This window comes from Chiloscyllium plagiosum, chromosome 1 (assembly GCF_004010195.1).
Source record: "Chiloscyllium plagiosum isolate BGI_BamShark_2017 chromosome 1, ASM401019v2, whole genome shotgun sequence".
Taxonomy (NCBI): Eukaryota; Metazoa; Chordata; class Chondrichthyes; order Orectolobiformes; family Hemiscylliidae; genus Chiloscyllium; species Chiloscyllium plagiosum.
Window position 1 is genome coordinate 85,630,133 of NC_057710.1, and position 15,715 is coordinate 85,645,847.

Consider the following 15,715-nt stretch of genomic DNA (forward strand, 5'->3'; position numbering starts at 1 on the left):
ACCGCCCCCCGCCCCACCCCCCCTAACTTTTATCTCAGTCTGCTTGGCACACCAACCTCATTCCTGAAGAAGAGCTGTAGCACTGAATAAAAGTACAAAGATAAAGAGGAGCACGATCATAAAGGGATTTAAAAACTGCTGGAGTCTTAAATTTTGAGCTCAAGGATCGATTGTATGTTATTAACAAAAGTGAATGCAGAATGGCATATGGTGTGGGATAGGATACAGGCAGCAATGTTTCCGATGAGTAGAGGTTTATGTGGAGTGGAGGATTGGTGCCATCAATGATCCATCTAAGCTGTGTGGCTGTACACGCAGATGGTCACTCCAAGGTTTGTGACACTGACGTCTGGTTCTGGAGGTCTCTGCCACACACAGCCCTTGGATGCCCACACAACAGGAAATATAATTAGAGGGAATTATTATTTCGATTAGGGCAGGATCAAATTCTTTGAACAGATTCAAATGAAGGAAGACATATAGGGATATGAACTGAAAGCAGAAATAAAAATGTTGGCCCTTGAGGCTGTTCTGTACTTCTATAAGGCCGTGACAGATCAGTTTGTTTTGAATTCTATCCTCAAAACCCTTTGATTCTCTTGCCTAATAAGAATCTATCGACCTTTACCTTAAAAAATATTCAATGACCCCACCTGTTGCACAAACCTAGTTTAAAAAAAAAATCGCCATTTCCATCCTGATCCCTCATTTTAAAACAGTGCCTGCTAGCTCTAGACTGAATCCACATCTTTTTTAAATCCACCTTGTCAAGACCCACTGATGCTCTTAGACACTTCAACCACGTCACCTCTGACTCTGAACTCCAATGGAAACAAGCCCAGTCTGTTCAACCTTTCCTTACAATATAAGCTGCTCGTTCTAGATATCAATCTAGTAAACCTCCTGTAACTACTTCCAATGCATTTACAGCTTTCCTTAAAAAACTGCACGTCGTATGAAAGACATTGTCTCAACAATGCCCAATATAACCGAAGCATAATATCCTCACTTTTTTGCTTAATTGTGACTCATAATAATCAAAAGCCTTTCATTTGCATTTTAAATACTTTCTATACCTGCATATTAACTTTGTGACTCATGCATTAGAACACTTATATCCTCTGTGTTTAAGAAAGGTATTTGAAGAGGAAAGACCCTGGAGATAGGACCACATTTTGCAAGTGAGGGAGGTCAAGTTTGATTTTAAACAAAGAGGAAAATGACAACAGTTTTGAAAAGGAGAGAGATAGTTCACAAGGAGAAGAAACTGTTTACAACATGAGCTGGTATGGGGTTAGAAAATGAGGGTGGGTTGTAATCAGAAGAAATGAGGTAACGAACAGGAGTCAGGTCTCACAGGCAAGATGACTTGCAGAGGGCATTAGCAGAGACTGACTTCAGGTTTAGAACAGAAAATAAATGTTGCCATTTTGTATCTGTTGTTTTCAATGCTTAAACCTTACTATTAATTTAAATAAATCACCACTTGGTGACTAGGACCAATATTACCTGTAAGATGCAAGTTCACAAGCAAAGGTCTAATGCAGGCCACATACATGAAATTTGTGCACAGAGCCATACAACAAAAAAGATTCAAAAGTGTTACACACTAGAGAAAAAAAAATCAACAACTCTAAATCAAAATTAAATGGCTGTTGAAGAAGAATTTTAAAAATCTGCATCTGCTGCCAATAGCTTGGCTTCCTGGGGTTCAGCTGTTCTCGATAAATTCCTTCATTCTGCTAAAGTTTCATCATGTGCTTGCAAAAGAGCTGCACTGCTGGAATTAACCCCAAGCAGTTGAATAGCAAAGGTAGAACTGATCTCATGTTTGTTTTCACATCAACAATAACATTTAATAATTCAATAAAATCTTAAGCAAAATGGTACAGGATATATCACTTATCTATCATATCCAATTAGGAAACAGAGTTCAAACAGAAAACAATACTGTCTGTTTACTGATAGTGAAATTGAGTTCCTCCAATTTAGGCACTTCTGCACTATCCTTATCCCTTTTCATGTCTTTGAAACTTAAGAGTTATGATCACTATCCCCAAAATGCTTACCCACTGAAACTTCAACCACTTAACCAGCTTCATTCCCTAGGATTAAGTCTAACACTAACCCACCTCTAGTTGGATTACAGGCACAAAAAAACTCTCCTGGATGCATTTTAAAATTCACCTAATCCTTTCACACTAAGATGATCCCAGTTAATCTCAGCAAATTTAAAGTCCCCTAAAATTATAATCCTGTTTCTCTCACACCTTTGTGATTTGTTGACATAGCTGCTCCTATATCTCCCTCTGACTGTTGGGATGCCTGTAGCATAATCCCGGTAAGGTAATTGCCTTTTTTTTATTGCTGAGCTCTACTCAGATAGCCTCATTTGAAGACTTTTCTAGGACGTCCTCCAAATTGAGATCATTTTGCACTCAACTAATGCGAATCATCAAAAGGTTTTTGCATTTTAAAGGTTACACTCTAAAAAGCAATGAATAAAATGTTGCAATTTAATCTCAAGACTTTCAAAGAATATTTAACAGTTTTGCTGTTATAGTTCATAGCATATTTGAAATCAGCTTTAGTAATTCTCAACCAGCCCACAACTCTACATTCAATAGATGTATTACTAAGTACGCCTACAGAGTAAATGTATTCAGACACAAAACGTATGAAGGCAATCCATTAAACTATTATTAACACTGTTTGCCTCGAGATACTTACTTCGTATGTTTTATTTTCTAACTGTGATATAGTCTGTTCCATTCGTTTTGTGTTGAGATCAGCTGTTTCAAGGATGCTCTAGTAAAGAAATTGCATTTTAAATACTTATAATTTGGCACAATTTCAGGAAATCATTCTTTAATTATTCAATTTTAGCACTGGTTAATAATTGGAATCTCAATCATCAACAGATACAGGCACTTCAAATCATTTCTATTTTCAATAACTTGCTGGTACCACATTCTGTGCACATCAGGGAATGTACAATTGATAAGGCATGTGATGCTCTCTTTATTTTGTCATACATATGCCTCACTCTTAAAAGTGCATTGATATAAATCAAAAATAGTTAGGTTGCAGGAACAGCACAAGCTTAAAAGAGAACGCTGAGATTTATTATAGACAGAATGGAGCTTAAAAGAAAAATGTTTCCCATAATTAACTATGCCATTGGTGAGACCATCTGCAGTGCAGGCTTTGGTCTCCTTACTTGAAAGAAAAAATGTAATAGCATTAAAAGCAGTCCAGAGGAAGTTCCTTCAAGTGATTCCTGGAAGAAGTGATTGTCTTATGATGAAAGATCGAACATCCGTCTTCTTTGGAATTCAGAAGAATATAAATATTCTTGAAACATGCAAGAGTCTGAGGAGAACTGACAGGGTGGGTGCTTAGTGAATATCTCACCTTCTGAGAGTCACAAGAACAAAGCAGCACAGTTTAAAATTGAAGGGCCTCCGATTTAAGACAAAAATAAGGAAAAGTGTATTCACTCAGAGGGCTATTGGACTGTGGAATTCCCTTTCCCAGAGGAGTGGAGACAGGATCACTGAATGTTTTTAAGGCTGAGTTAAACAGCTCCTTGACTGACAAGGGAGTCCAAAGATACAAGGGTAGAGGGGAAGACTGGAACTGGGGCCACAATCATATCAAATCAAAGCTTATCAAATGGCATAGCAGGTTCAATGGGTTGAATGGCTTATTGCAATTCATATGTCTGTACAACACTCCCTATTCTTTAAATGTCTGTTACACTCTGAGGAGGAAGAGTGTTATTCAGTACAAAATTAGAAGAAAAGCTTTAAAGCATCCACAACCACCAGGAACTGCTGCACCCTTAAAACTCAAGAGACTTTAATTCCATGACTCTAGTTTGAATTTTAATGCTGTTTGTTTTACTGCAAGTCCAGAATACCAGTTGGGAATTCTAATTCCTAATGTGCAACAGAATTTGAGCTCCCAAAACAGCAATAATTGCCAACTCATTACTGACTTGATAAGTTTAAAATCAGAAAATAGAGTGGAGGAGTGTAACACAACAAAAAAAAAGAAATTTGAGAAAATATATCAGGGATAACGTGAAAATAAAATTAAAACTGTTAGAGATACATTCATTAAAACAGACAATTCATCTATCAATAAGTGAAATCAAACGTTGGTATTTAAAAAATTATTATATGCTATGTGAGGATAGGCCCCTCTAGTGGCAGTAAACATTTATCATTAAACAGCTTTTTAAAAGTGCAATGATCATGCAGTGTCATAATTTAAGTGATTAAAATGTTAGATCTTAAATAAGAAAGGGAGACAATGGCATAGTAGCACTGTTGCTGAATTAGTAATCCAGAAGCACAGGGTAATGCTGATGATTTATTTCAACCCCATTGTGGAAGCTGATGGAATTTCACTTCAAATAAATCTGGAATTAAAAGCTAGTCCTAGTAATAGTGACTGGGAAGCTATTGTTGTCATTAAAAGTCATCGGATTCATTAAACGTCCTTCAGGGAATGAAATTTGCCATCTTTACCTGGTCTGATCTACATGAGGCTCCAGGTCCACAGCAATGTGGTTGACTCTTAAATGCCTGAGGAAGCAACTCAATTCAGGGCAATTAAGGATGGGCATCAAATGCTGCTTGTCAGTGATGCCTACATCCCATAAAGAAATAAAAAAAATGTTTGTATGACACACTCAATGTTTTAATAATTATAAAATACCTTTACTCTCTCTCTCAAACTCTCTTTCTCAGCTGCCATTCTTTTCAGATCTGCTTTAGCTTCATCTCTTTCTTCCTCCATACGCATTTGGCAGATCGGTGATATTAGTACTTCCTTTTTTAATTTGTTCAACTCATCTTGATTCTGTAAGAAAAGGTTCATTTAAGAGGAGCAGGAAAATTAATTTCAAATTATTTAAATTATGCTTATACACAGGACAGCATCATAATTGCTAAGCTTGAAGACATCCAAAACTGTTGTCTTTGTCCTAATTTGCACCAAGTCCTGTTCTCCTGTCATAGAGATGGACAGCACGGAAACAGACCCTTCGGTCCAACCTGTCCACGCCGACCAGATCTCCCAACCCAATCTAGTCCCACCTGTCAGCAACCGGCCCATATCCCTCCAAACCCTTCCTATTCATAAACCCATGTTGCAATTATACCAGCCTCCACCACATCCTGTGGCAGCTCATTCCATACACGTACTGCGACCACCTAGTGGTCGCAGTAGTCTGGCTGTCAGTTCTGACATGCCGCAACCCAAAGGACTAGCCACACTACCATACATCAGGAGCATTTCAGAACTGACAGCCAGACTACTGCGACCACTAGGACTTATAACAGCACACAAACCAACAGCCACCCTCACACAACAACTCACCAGAACGAAGGACCCGATACCCAGCAAGAGCAAAACTAATGTAGTGTACAAAATCCCATGCAAGGACTGCACAAAACACTACATAGGACAAACAGGAAGACAGCTAACGATCCATGAACATCAACTAGCCACGAAACACCACGACCAGCTATCCTTAGTAGCCACACACAGACGACAAGCAACATGAATTTGACTGGGACAAACTACCATTATAGGGCAAGCGAAACAAAGAACAGCCAGGGAATTCCTAGAAGCATGGCACGCATCCACAAACTCCGTCAGCAAACACATAGACCTGGACCCAATATACCGGCCACTACAGCGGACAGCTGAAACTGACAACCGGAAGCGGCAGGGACAGGCCACTATAAATGCCGGAGGAAACACCACAGAAGCGCTTCACAGGAGGCTCCCAAGCACTGAGTATGTCACCTAGACAGGGGACGAAACGTTTGCAACAAAAATTTCCAGCTCGGCGAACAGTACCATCTATGTGATCGCTGATCTAATCAGCTCTGAGTTAAACATCTTAACTATAAAATTCCTATCCTTGTTTTAAAATTCCTCTGTAGCTTTGCCAACCCTATTTATACAATCTTCTCTCAAGCACTCTAGCACAGCATGAATCACATAAAACCAGCATCCAGGTTCAGCAGGTAAAAGGAAAGGCAGACCGACTCAAGCCAAAATACAGCTAGAAATCTGAAATAAGAAAAACTAAAAACTTATTCCAGGACTTTCTGTTTTTATTTAATGAAATGGACCTTTGGCCTTTATTTCAAAGAGAACGGAATATAAAAATAGAGTTGCTAGAACTATAAATGGCACTATTCAGATTACACCTGGAATACTGTGATTCATTTTGAATAGCTTCTCAGCAGATAAGTGCTCTTCCAGCACCACTAATCCAGAATCTGGTTTCCAGCATCTGCAGTCATTGTTTTTACCTACCTTCTCAGCAGCCAACTCTGAGAAACCTGTGCACTCTGTTCACAGTGTGATTCATATTTGTTGTGAAATGCCTTTAATTAGGGACAAGGTATTCAGATTGCCATGGTTGAACTAGAGAGAAGCATGGTAAAACATGGAAAGCTTGTGCAATTCAAAAGTGCAGAATAGTTACCAGATTGTTGGCTATTCCCTCATTTTAAACTTTACTAAGCTGATGGCGAAAAGCTCTGAGATGCATTGGCAACATATGACTTTCGGAAGGCAAACAATTTTTCTTTACACACCAGAACTGCTCTATGCTACCTCACACTTGATCTTGTCTGCAGAATGTGTCCAAAAAAGTCAATTTTATTTGCTTCCTTAAGAATTGAAGCTGTCTTAACTTGTGCCTTTGTTGGCCATTTAGCATTTCTGCACAGAGCAGCTTTAAAATAACCATAAAAAATCTGTTGTTAAGTTGATTTTGGGCAACATACTCTGACTTGCGTACGTTTCCAACATGTGCACAATTCACTGGAACATCACTGGAAGATTAATTTACATGCCTAGAACAGCATGTATTTCAAGGTGTGTAGTGTCCAAAGGACGCTGCTGTGGCTGATCCTGTACTAGTGGACAATGAGTCAACTCACAGCTAGGCACATCAATTATTTGAGCGTGGGACTTGGTGTAAATTAAGGTATGTCTTCTAGAGATTTGACTGCTAAAATTCTGACTGCAATATTCTTGTATTCCCAAAAAGGGCAAATCAAATGCATTCCACATTATATTTACAATTCATTTTGGAGATATTCATGTTGCTATTTTTAACAGATCTAAATACTATATAATTAAATACATTTAATAAAGACAGCAGAATCTTCTTTTTGGTGTTTAATATTCGCTAATGTTCTGTACACACCTTCTGCAATCTATATTACTTTGCATTTATATGCATATTAATTTTAATTCCATATAGCCTTAAACCTGTCTGTTGATGTGCTTTAGATTATTTTGTTGAGAATCTCCCTTTATACAGCCCAGAGAAAAGTATGCAATATGAAAGAAAAATTCACCAAGGCAAAAATGCACATTTAAGATGGGTAACATGATTTGCCTTAAAAACTGGATAGTTTATTCAATGTTTTTTACAAGGATAGGCCTGCTGACACAAAGGTGTTTGTTCAGTAACAGTGATATCTCTCAAAAATAGGGTAGCAAATAGTAATAAAACCCAATTAACCAACAAACGATTTTAATTTAAATTTCTATCAGGTCAGAGCAATAAAGTGGGAAACAAAGTAGAACTACAAGCGGTACTTGCTTGATGTTTTTCAAAACTACTTGAAAATGGTCTTACACCAAATCCTCTTAGGAATACGGGCACTGAACAGACACCTTTCTATATAATGCACCAAATGACGAATTCACAATTTATTCTTACTCCATCATACCTGTTCATAAACCATAAGTAACCTGTCTCGTTCTGCAGTCACCATCTTGACATTGGACTGGATTTCTGCCATGTGTTGCTCAAAGTTATCCAACACTGCTTGTAATTCATCTCGCTCTCTGATAGCCTGTAGCAGCTCAGAGCTGAGGGTACTAGTCTGTGTGAAGTAACACCATAAATCTTTCATGAATTAAGCCTAATATTCCATAAGCAGGGTTTGTAAAAGAGGCTTTTATACAAAGCAGATGGACAGTGAACATACAGCATTGTAATTCTCACCTCATGAAGTTATGGAGCAATATAAACAAATGTGTTTCTTTCCTAAAACCATTGTGAGTGTACCTACACCACATGGACTGCTCTGACAAAGAAGCAGGCTCACCTCCTTCTTGAGGGCAATTAGCGATGAAAAGTGTCTAACCAACAACACACATATCCTATTAAAAAAAATATTTTTTAAGATACATCTAGGTTCTCAACTTTGTTTCTGAGGCCAGAGCTTCTGTAGCATACAAGGGTTCCTTTTTTCTTTCAGTATTTGTGATACAATAAAACAAAGAACCAGAAAATCACAATCTGCTGATTGACTTCCTTCTGTTTCTATAACTCTATAACAGATGATTCAGTCCCTTTGGGTGGACGACTGGTTTGTGATGCACAGTGAAGTCAGCAGCATGGATTCAATTCCTGTACCTATTGAGGTTAAGTAAAGGTCTCACATTCTCCAGCTGATCTCTTGTCTGATATGTGGTGACCCTCAAGTTAAATTCACAAGCCACTGCACTCTAATGAAAAAGAAGCCCTATGTTCTTCTTACACGATGGCAACGTTTCCTTTATAATAAGTATCAATGGCATCAACCTTTAAACTGTCTATCTGAAAGAAAAGTCATATAAATTAAATTAATAAATATGCTTAGTTAAGAATTAATTGGACTGGTGGTGTGTCATGACTACAGTTTGTGGGAATCCATCCCCATAATTTCCACTAGGGTCAGTGTTGGCAGACTAGAGCTCTGCTTCATTGTCCTTCTACAGCAGGGGAAGTTATCTCTTATAAAATTTTGCAACCAATTGCATCCTCTAAATAAGACTGAGTTCATAGGAAATTCAGTGGTAACACATGGTCTTGTATATAGCAAGCACCATCTGTAGTTATGCTGCACTTGTTTCTACAATTTTCTTGCATTTTTTTCTATTACATTTTTTGTAAAGGCTTCTGAAATACATACATAGTTCTATTTTAACTGTACTTCAAATGCTCCTCTTTGGTTATTCTTCCCACTCAATCCACTTCTAGTGCTCTTGGATAATCACTTATATCTTCAAGCTATGGTTGGAACACTCCTCAATAATTTCTAACTGCTCCCTAACATTTCTAGACTCTATACACTTACTCCATGCCTATCACACTAAACTAGTATTTTCAGAAACAGGATTATAGTTTTACCATTAATTACTTTCATTTCACTCCTCAGACTCTACATACCTCCTTACCTAAATGTAACCTCAAACACCTTCTCGACCATTCCTCTGTATTTGGATTTAAAAACATTGATGGCATATAATTAATTATTACCAAGGCATTTTCATTATGCAATTCAAATCTGACAATGCTAACACTGTCAGAACACTGTGGAATAAAAATATGATTTGACTTCCTTATTCACAGATCAGCAGCCTTGATAATCTGTAGCAGGTTACATTAGATAGTCATTAAATCCTGTGAGAAGTTATTTTACAAAAATCAAAAGTTTCAAACCTTTACTAGTTTAAAAGATGTATATCAAGATTGGAAAGTGAGGAAGAGTAAACATAAATGTGCAAGTTACATGAGTAAATTTAGTTAGTGAAAACTAAAACCCACTTCCTTTTGAAAATATTCATCAATGCTCTCAGTACCTTCACAGGTGAAACTCGCATTGGACTTCGCCCACGTCTTGGAGAACAGACTGGGCTGCCTTTTGCAGATATCATATCCTGCAGGTATTCTACTTCACCTTTGTAATAATCCCTTTCTTCTTCTAATGTCTTCACAAATTTATCTAGGCGAGACGGTGAGGTGTCCCCTTTCAGAACACCATGCTTTGTTCGCATTCTTTCCAATTCCAACACTATTTCTCGTTCTGAAGATTATTGAAAACATAAAAAGCCAAATTAACTAAAGCAAGAAATTAGAAAGCAACAAGAAGACTGCAGACACCATAATATCTGATTAATTCTTTGGTATTTTAATATGCCTGAATTACTTCAAAACTAAAACAAACTACTTCAAATATACAAATGCAATTTCTTTTGCTCACATTCAGAACTGATATAACAGTTGTTGATGGCCAGGTTAACATACATTAAAACTGAATACATTTCAAATATTCCAATAACACCATATTTTCTTCTTGTTCTCCCAAAATTACCATAGGAATAAATGTAGAACAAAGATTGGATGTGAAGTGGAGGGGTGTGCAATGCCCCAACCTACAAATGTTCTGTATCCCAGCCTAGCTACTGGCCATGAGTAAATATCATCTGTTTGAGATAATCCTACATATCATAGCCTCATTTTATCATTCTATCTCATGATTGTTGACAAACTTCAAGACAGAATGCCTGTCACTTAAAATTGATGCTTGTGAAGACTGTATTCCCCCATTGGGGTCTTTGAGGATGTTGCACAAGGACAACATGCTCTTTTTTTCTCGTGATATTTGTTGATTACTATCTCTTGCTTTTGTATGAAGCTGTAGCCAAAGAAGAAATTATTGTGAGTATATTTCTTGTCATGTAAAGGACTTATTAAGAGAGAGTTCACTATATTAGAGATTTCCACTTGTTCAATACCAACTACTCGTGGCATCCTCTTCCACAAAGCAATAACTCTAAATTAAATATCATGCATCATGAGGAATATCGGGCAATAATTCTCCGTTGCAGGATAATATAACCTCCTCCGATCATCTGTTTCCACCTCCCCATTCCACAAATTCTTTTTCAAGAATGATTTAAATCTTGATCTGCACAAGGTTAAACTACCTACAATTAACAGAACATGACAAAACCAGAAGACTGCCCATACAAAAGAATCTGACCACCTAATATATAATGTCTGTCATCTGGGCCCTTCTTATGATCTTTCACTGGGAACCGAATATACTTATGCTAAAAATATTTTCTTACAAATTTTTTGATGATTTGTCCTACCCATGAAACTTTAAGGTTAAATTCTTTCTTTTTCAATATACCTTCAGCAAAAAGGATTTGTTTAAATGCTTCATAATTTTTGACTGGATTATAGATCATCTTCATCGCCAAAGCACTACTGGATCTCTTTGTTTTTCACCCTCTTAGTTACATTTCTCCCCAGACTGCACTTACAAACTTGCATCTCCTCCTGAATACAACACTGGCATCCATGACAAAGATTAAAATCATTTGCAGTAATGAGTAGACTCAGATCTGTTATCCTCATCAATTCATATTCTCTCTCCCTGCAAAGTTACTGTTGAGAGCAATTAAAATCTAGCTTCCCTGTGAGCCTCTGTATAAAAACTAGGTTACCATAGTGAGTTAACTGGTCTTAGCTGCCATGCAGCTGCACTTTATTTTTAACGCTCTTTGTGTCTTTCATTCAAAGCAAAGTTACTTTCGGATTAGTCACTTGCTCATGGATTTTGAAGATCAATACTTTTTAAGAACAAGAGATAAGTCTCCAGTGAGCCACTAATGTCAGCAAGTAATGCGGCCATACTGGTTTCATGCCTGGCCTTTTGTCTATACGCTACGTCTTTACTTTGTTTGAAATATAGAAGCTATAGGTTTTGATAAGTTTGGAAGGGAACTATCATCACTGCAAGGTTTCTTCAAAAGAAATGTTGTTATATTTTTAGAAGAGGCCAAAGAGAGACATATCAAACAACAAAGAAAAATACAGCACAGGAACACCCCCTTCAGCCCTCCAAGCCTGTGCCGATCTAGATCCTCTATCTAAACCTGTCACCTATTTTCTGAAGATTAGATTAGATTAGATTACTTTCAGTGTGGAAACAGGCCCTTCGGCCCAACAAGTCCACACCGACCCGCCGAAGCGCAACCCACCCATACCCCTACATTTACCCCTTTAACCTAACACTACGGGCAATTTAGCATGGTCAATTCACCTGACCCGCACATCTTTGTGACTGTGGGAGGAAACCGGAGCACCCGGAGGAAACCCACGCAGACACGGGGAGAATGTGCAAACTCCACACAGTCAGTCGCCTGAGTCGGTATGCCTCTGCTCCCTACCCATTCATATATTTGTCTAGATACATGTTGAATGACGCTGTCATGCCCACCTCTACTACCTCCACTGGCAACACATTTCAGACAGCCACCAGCCTCTGTGTAATTAACTTTCCATATCTCCCTTAAACTTTTCCCCTCTCACCTTGAACTCGTGACCTCTAGCAACTGAGTCCCCACTCAGGGAAAAAGCTTCTTGCTACCTGTCCTGTCTATATCTCTCCTGATTTTGTAGACCTTAATGATGACCCCCCCTAAACCACTGTCTTTCTAATGAAAATAATCCTAATCTACTCAATCTCTCTTTATAGCTACCACCCTCCATACCAGGCCACATCCTGGTGAACCTCCTCTGTACCCTCTCCAAAGCATCCACATCTTTTTGGTAATGAGGTGATCAGAACTGTATGCAGTATTTCAAATGTGGCCAAACAAAGTCTTATACAATCGTAACATGACCTGCCAACTCATGTACACAATACCCCGTCCAATGAAGGAAAGCATGCCTTATGCCTTCTTGACCATTCTATTGACTTGTGTGGTCCTTTTCAGGGTACAATGGACTTGAACACCCAGATCTCTCTGTACGTTAATTTTATCCAGGATGTTTCCATTTACTGTATAGTTTGCTCTTGAACTGGATCTTCCAAAATGCATCACTTCTCATTTACCCGGATTGAACTCCATCTGCCATTTCTCAGTCCAACTCTCCAATCTATCTATATTCTGCTGCATTCTCTAACGGTCCCCTTCACAATTTGCTACTCCACCAATCTTACTGTCGTCTGAAAACTTGCTAATAAGACCAACTATTCCTTCCTCCAGATCATTTACGTATATCACAAACAACAGTGGTCCCAACATGGATCCCTCTGGAACACCACTGGTCACAATACTCTATTTTGAGAAACTCTTTTCCACTACTACTCTGTCTCCTGTTGCCTAGCCAGTTCTTTATCAATCCAGCTATGCGACCTCATTTTTTCCATCAGCCTACCATGGGGAACCTTATCAAACGCTTTACTGAAGTCCATGTATATGACATCTACAACCCTTCTCTCATCAATCAACTTTGTCATTTCCTCAAACAATTCTATTAAATTGGTAAGACATGACCTGCCCGCACAAAACCATGTTGCCGATCACTGACAAGCCCATTTTCTTCCAAATGGGAATAGATCCTATCCCTCAGTATCTTTTCCAGCAGCTTCCCTACTGCTGACGTCAGGCTCACTGGTCTATAATTACCTGGATCATCCCTGCTACCCTTCTTAAACAAGGGGACAACATTAGCAATCCTCCAGTCCTCAGGGACCTCACCCATGTTCAAGGACGCTGCAAAGATACGTTAAGGCCCTAGCTATTTCCTCTCTCGCTTCCCTCAGTAACCTGAGGTGGATCCCATCTGGACCTGGCGACTTGTCCACCTTAAGGCCTTTTAGAATATCCAACACTTCCTCCCACCTTATGCAGACTTGACCTAGAGTTATCAAACATCTATCCCAAACCTCAACAACCGCCATATCCCTCTCCTCTGTGAATACTGATGCAAAGTACTCGTTAAGAATCTCACCCATTTTCTCTGATTCCACGCATAACTTTCCTCCTTTGTCTTTGAGTGGGCCAACCCTTTCTCTCGTTACCCTCTTGCTCCTTATACAGAGGAACCTTGACTATCCGAATATCTGATTACCCGAAGATGATCTCAAGGCAGAAACATTACGTCAAAGAGTTGTTTCAACCCTGATTGTGTCTTTTGTTTACAAGTACAATGATTAAAAGTGAACTCGGCTCACTGAAATGGGGAGAACAGTCCTAGACAATCCAGGCACAGTCTCTAAGTGACTGTTCTCCTGTCTTCTCTCTCTCTCTCCCCACACCTTCCCTGGAGTTCTACACATGGGTGAACGCTAAATCCCCCCCTTCTCCAGATAATCTCTCCAACATTGTCCTGTACAGGGCAAAGTGGGAACTTGTCAAAACAATGTGTGTGTGTGTGTGTGTGTGTGTGTGTGTGTGTGTGCGCGCGTGCGCTCTCTCTCCCCCTCTATCTGGAGACTTATCCCACAAATGCAGCAGCAGTCCGGTTTCCCCGGAGATGGGAGTGGACAGAGGGGTGGGTCCGCCGGGGGTGGGGTCAGTGGGTTGGAAGAGCAGGGCTGTGGGCGGATGGGGAGGCAGTGTTGGATGGGCGTACGGAGCTGGAGGCAGGCGGGCGCGCAGGATGGGAGTAGATGGGACACACATTGTGCTTTTTCCTAGTCTCCTAAATGGGGAGCAGACTTCACAGAAAACTCCGAGCCCCAGAGGAAATCAATTAACTGAATAATCAATTATCTGAATGAAATAGTGCCCGCCCATCTTGTTTGGATAATCGAGGTTCCTCTGTATATGAAAAAAAGTCTTTGGGATTTTCCTTAACTATGCTTACTGAAGATATTTCATGACCCCTTTTAGCCCTCTTAATTCCTCATATCAGATTGTTCCTACTTTCCTGATATTTTTCCAAAGCTTCATCTATTCTTCAGTCGCTTAGACCTTATGTATACTTCCTTTTTCCTCTTAGCTGGTCTTACAATTTCACCTGTGATCCATGGTTCCCTAATCTTGCCATATCTATCCTTCATTTTCACAGGGACATGGCTGTCCTGCACTTTAATCAACATCTTTTTAAAAGCCTCCCACATACCAAATGCAGATTTACCTTCAAACAGCTGCTTCCAATCCATATTCCCCAGCACCTGCCGAATGTTGGTATAGTTGGCATTCCCCCAATTTAGCACTCTTCCTTTAGAACCACTCTCGTCTTTATCCATAAGTATTCTAAAACTTACAGAATTGTAATCACTATTCCCAGAGTAATCCCCAATGTGCTATTGCTCCAGCACTTCATCCTTAATTTTTAAAAAGTTTTAGAAAGTATATATTTCTTGCTGCTTTTGTACTTCTGTCTTTCCTAATTTTTAAAATTTCCCGAAACAGTTTTCTCTTCTCATCACCTATCCCTTTTCATTTACTTTTATCCTCTTTAACTCAATGTCATGTGGGCAGAACTTGACTTTGGAAGGTCAATGCTTCTGCTTTGAAATGAAAACAAAAAAATCTGCCACGTCTCAGTTGTTCAGAAGGAAGTTACAATGTGAATAGGGATGCTTGAAGTGCATTGGACATCAGGTGTGGTCTGATAAATGCTGATATGGGGAATGGGGAGAGGGGGCATAGGAGCTCAGGCAAGTAGAGGAGCCAATTGGAGTCAAGTTCTATAGTTGTACATGATAACACAGGTGACACTTTGCTGATAAATGTAACTGATATTCACAGTCAAGATTTTCTTCCCTATTTGTCTGATTTGCCACACACGGATTCAACAGTTAGAACCGGACAAATAAAATTATTTCTAATTAAATACTGGGAAGTTCAAAAGTAATTAATTTTCATGCTTACCGAAAACCTTGCTCCCTGACCACCATTTCCAATCCTCACCTGGTCAATTGAAGCTGAACGTTACCATTTTCAACCATAAGGCATTGTGTTTTTGACCACAAATCAACTCCATTACGAAGACTGTCCAATTCCAACATTGTAATATTGCCAACTGCTATCCTGTCTTACCAAATTTGCTGCTGAAACCCTCATGTTACATCAAGACTTGATTGTTTCAGTGCTT

General features: G+C 39.1%; 1 protein-coding gene across 3 annotated transcripts in view; it reads right to left on the bottom strand.

Moving 5' to 3' along the window:
• Nucleotides 1-15,715, bottom strand: part of cep135 (centrosomal protein 135) — a 135,068-nt gene that overhangs the window by 46,774 nt on the left and 72,579 nt on the right. For all 3 annotated transcript variants that reach the window (XM_043690581.1, XM_043690562.1, XM_043690570.1), the window contains 4 exons: nucleotides 9,673-9,896; nucleotides 7,773-7,928; nucleotides 4,726-4,869; nucleotides 2,731-2,808 (listed from right to left, as the gene is read on the bottom strand). In XM_043690581.1, coding sequence (XP_043546516.1) covers nucleotides 2,731-2,808; nucleotides 4,726-4,869; nucleotides 7,773-7,928; nucleotides 9,673-9,896 — 602 coding nt within the window. The remainder of the gene's footprint in view (nucleotides 1-2,730; nucleotides 2,809-4,725; nucleotides 4,870-7,772; nucleotides 7,929-9,672; nucleotides 9,897-15,715) is intronic.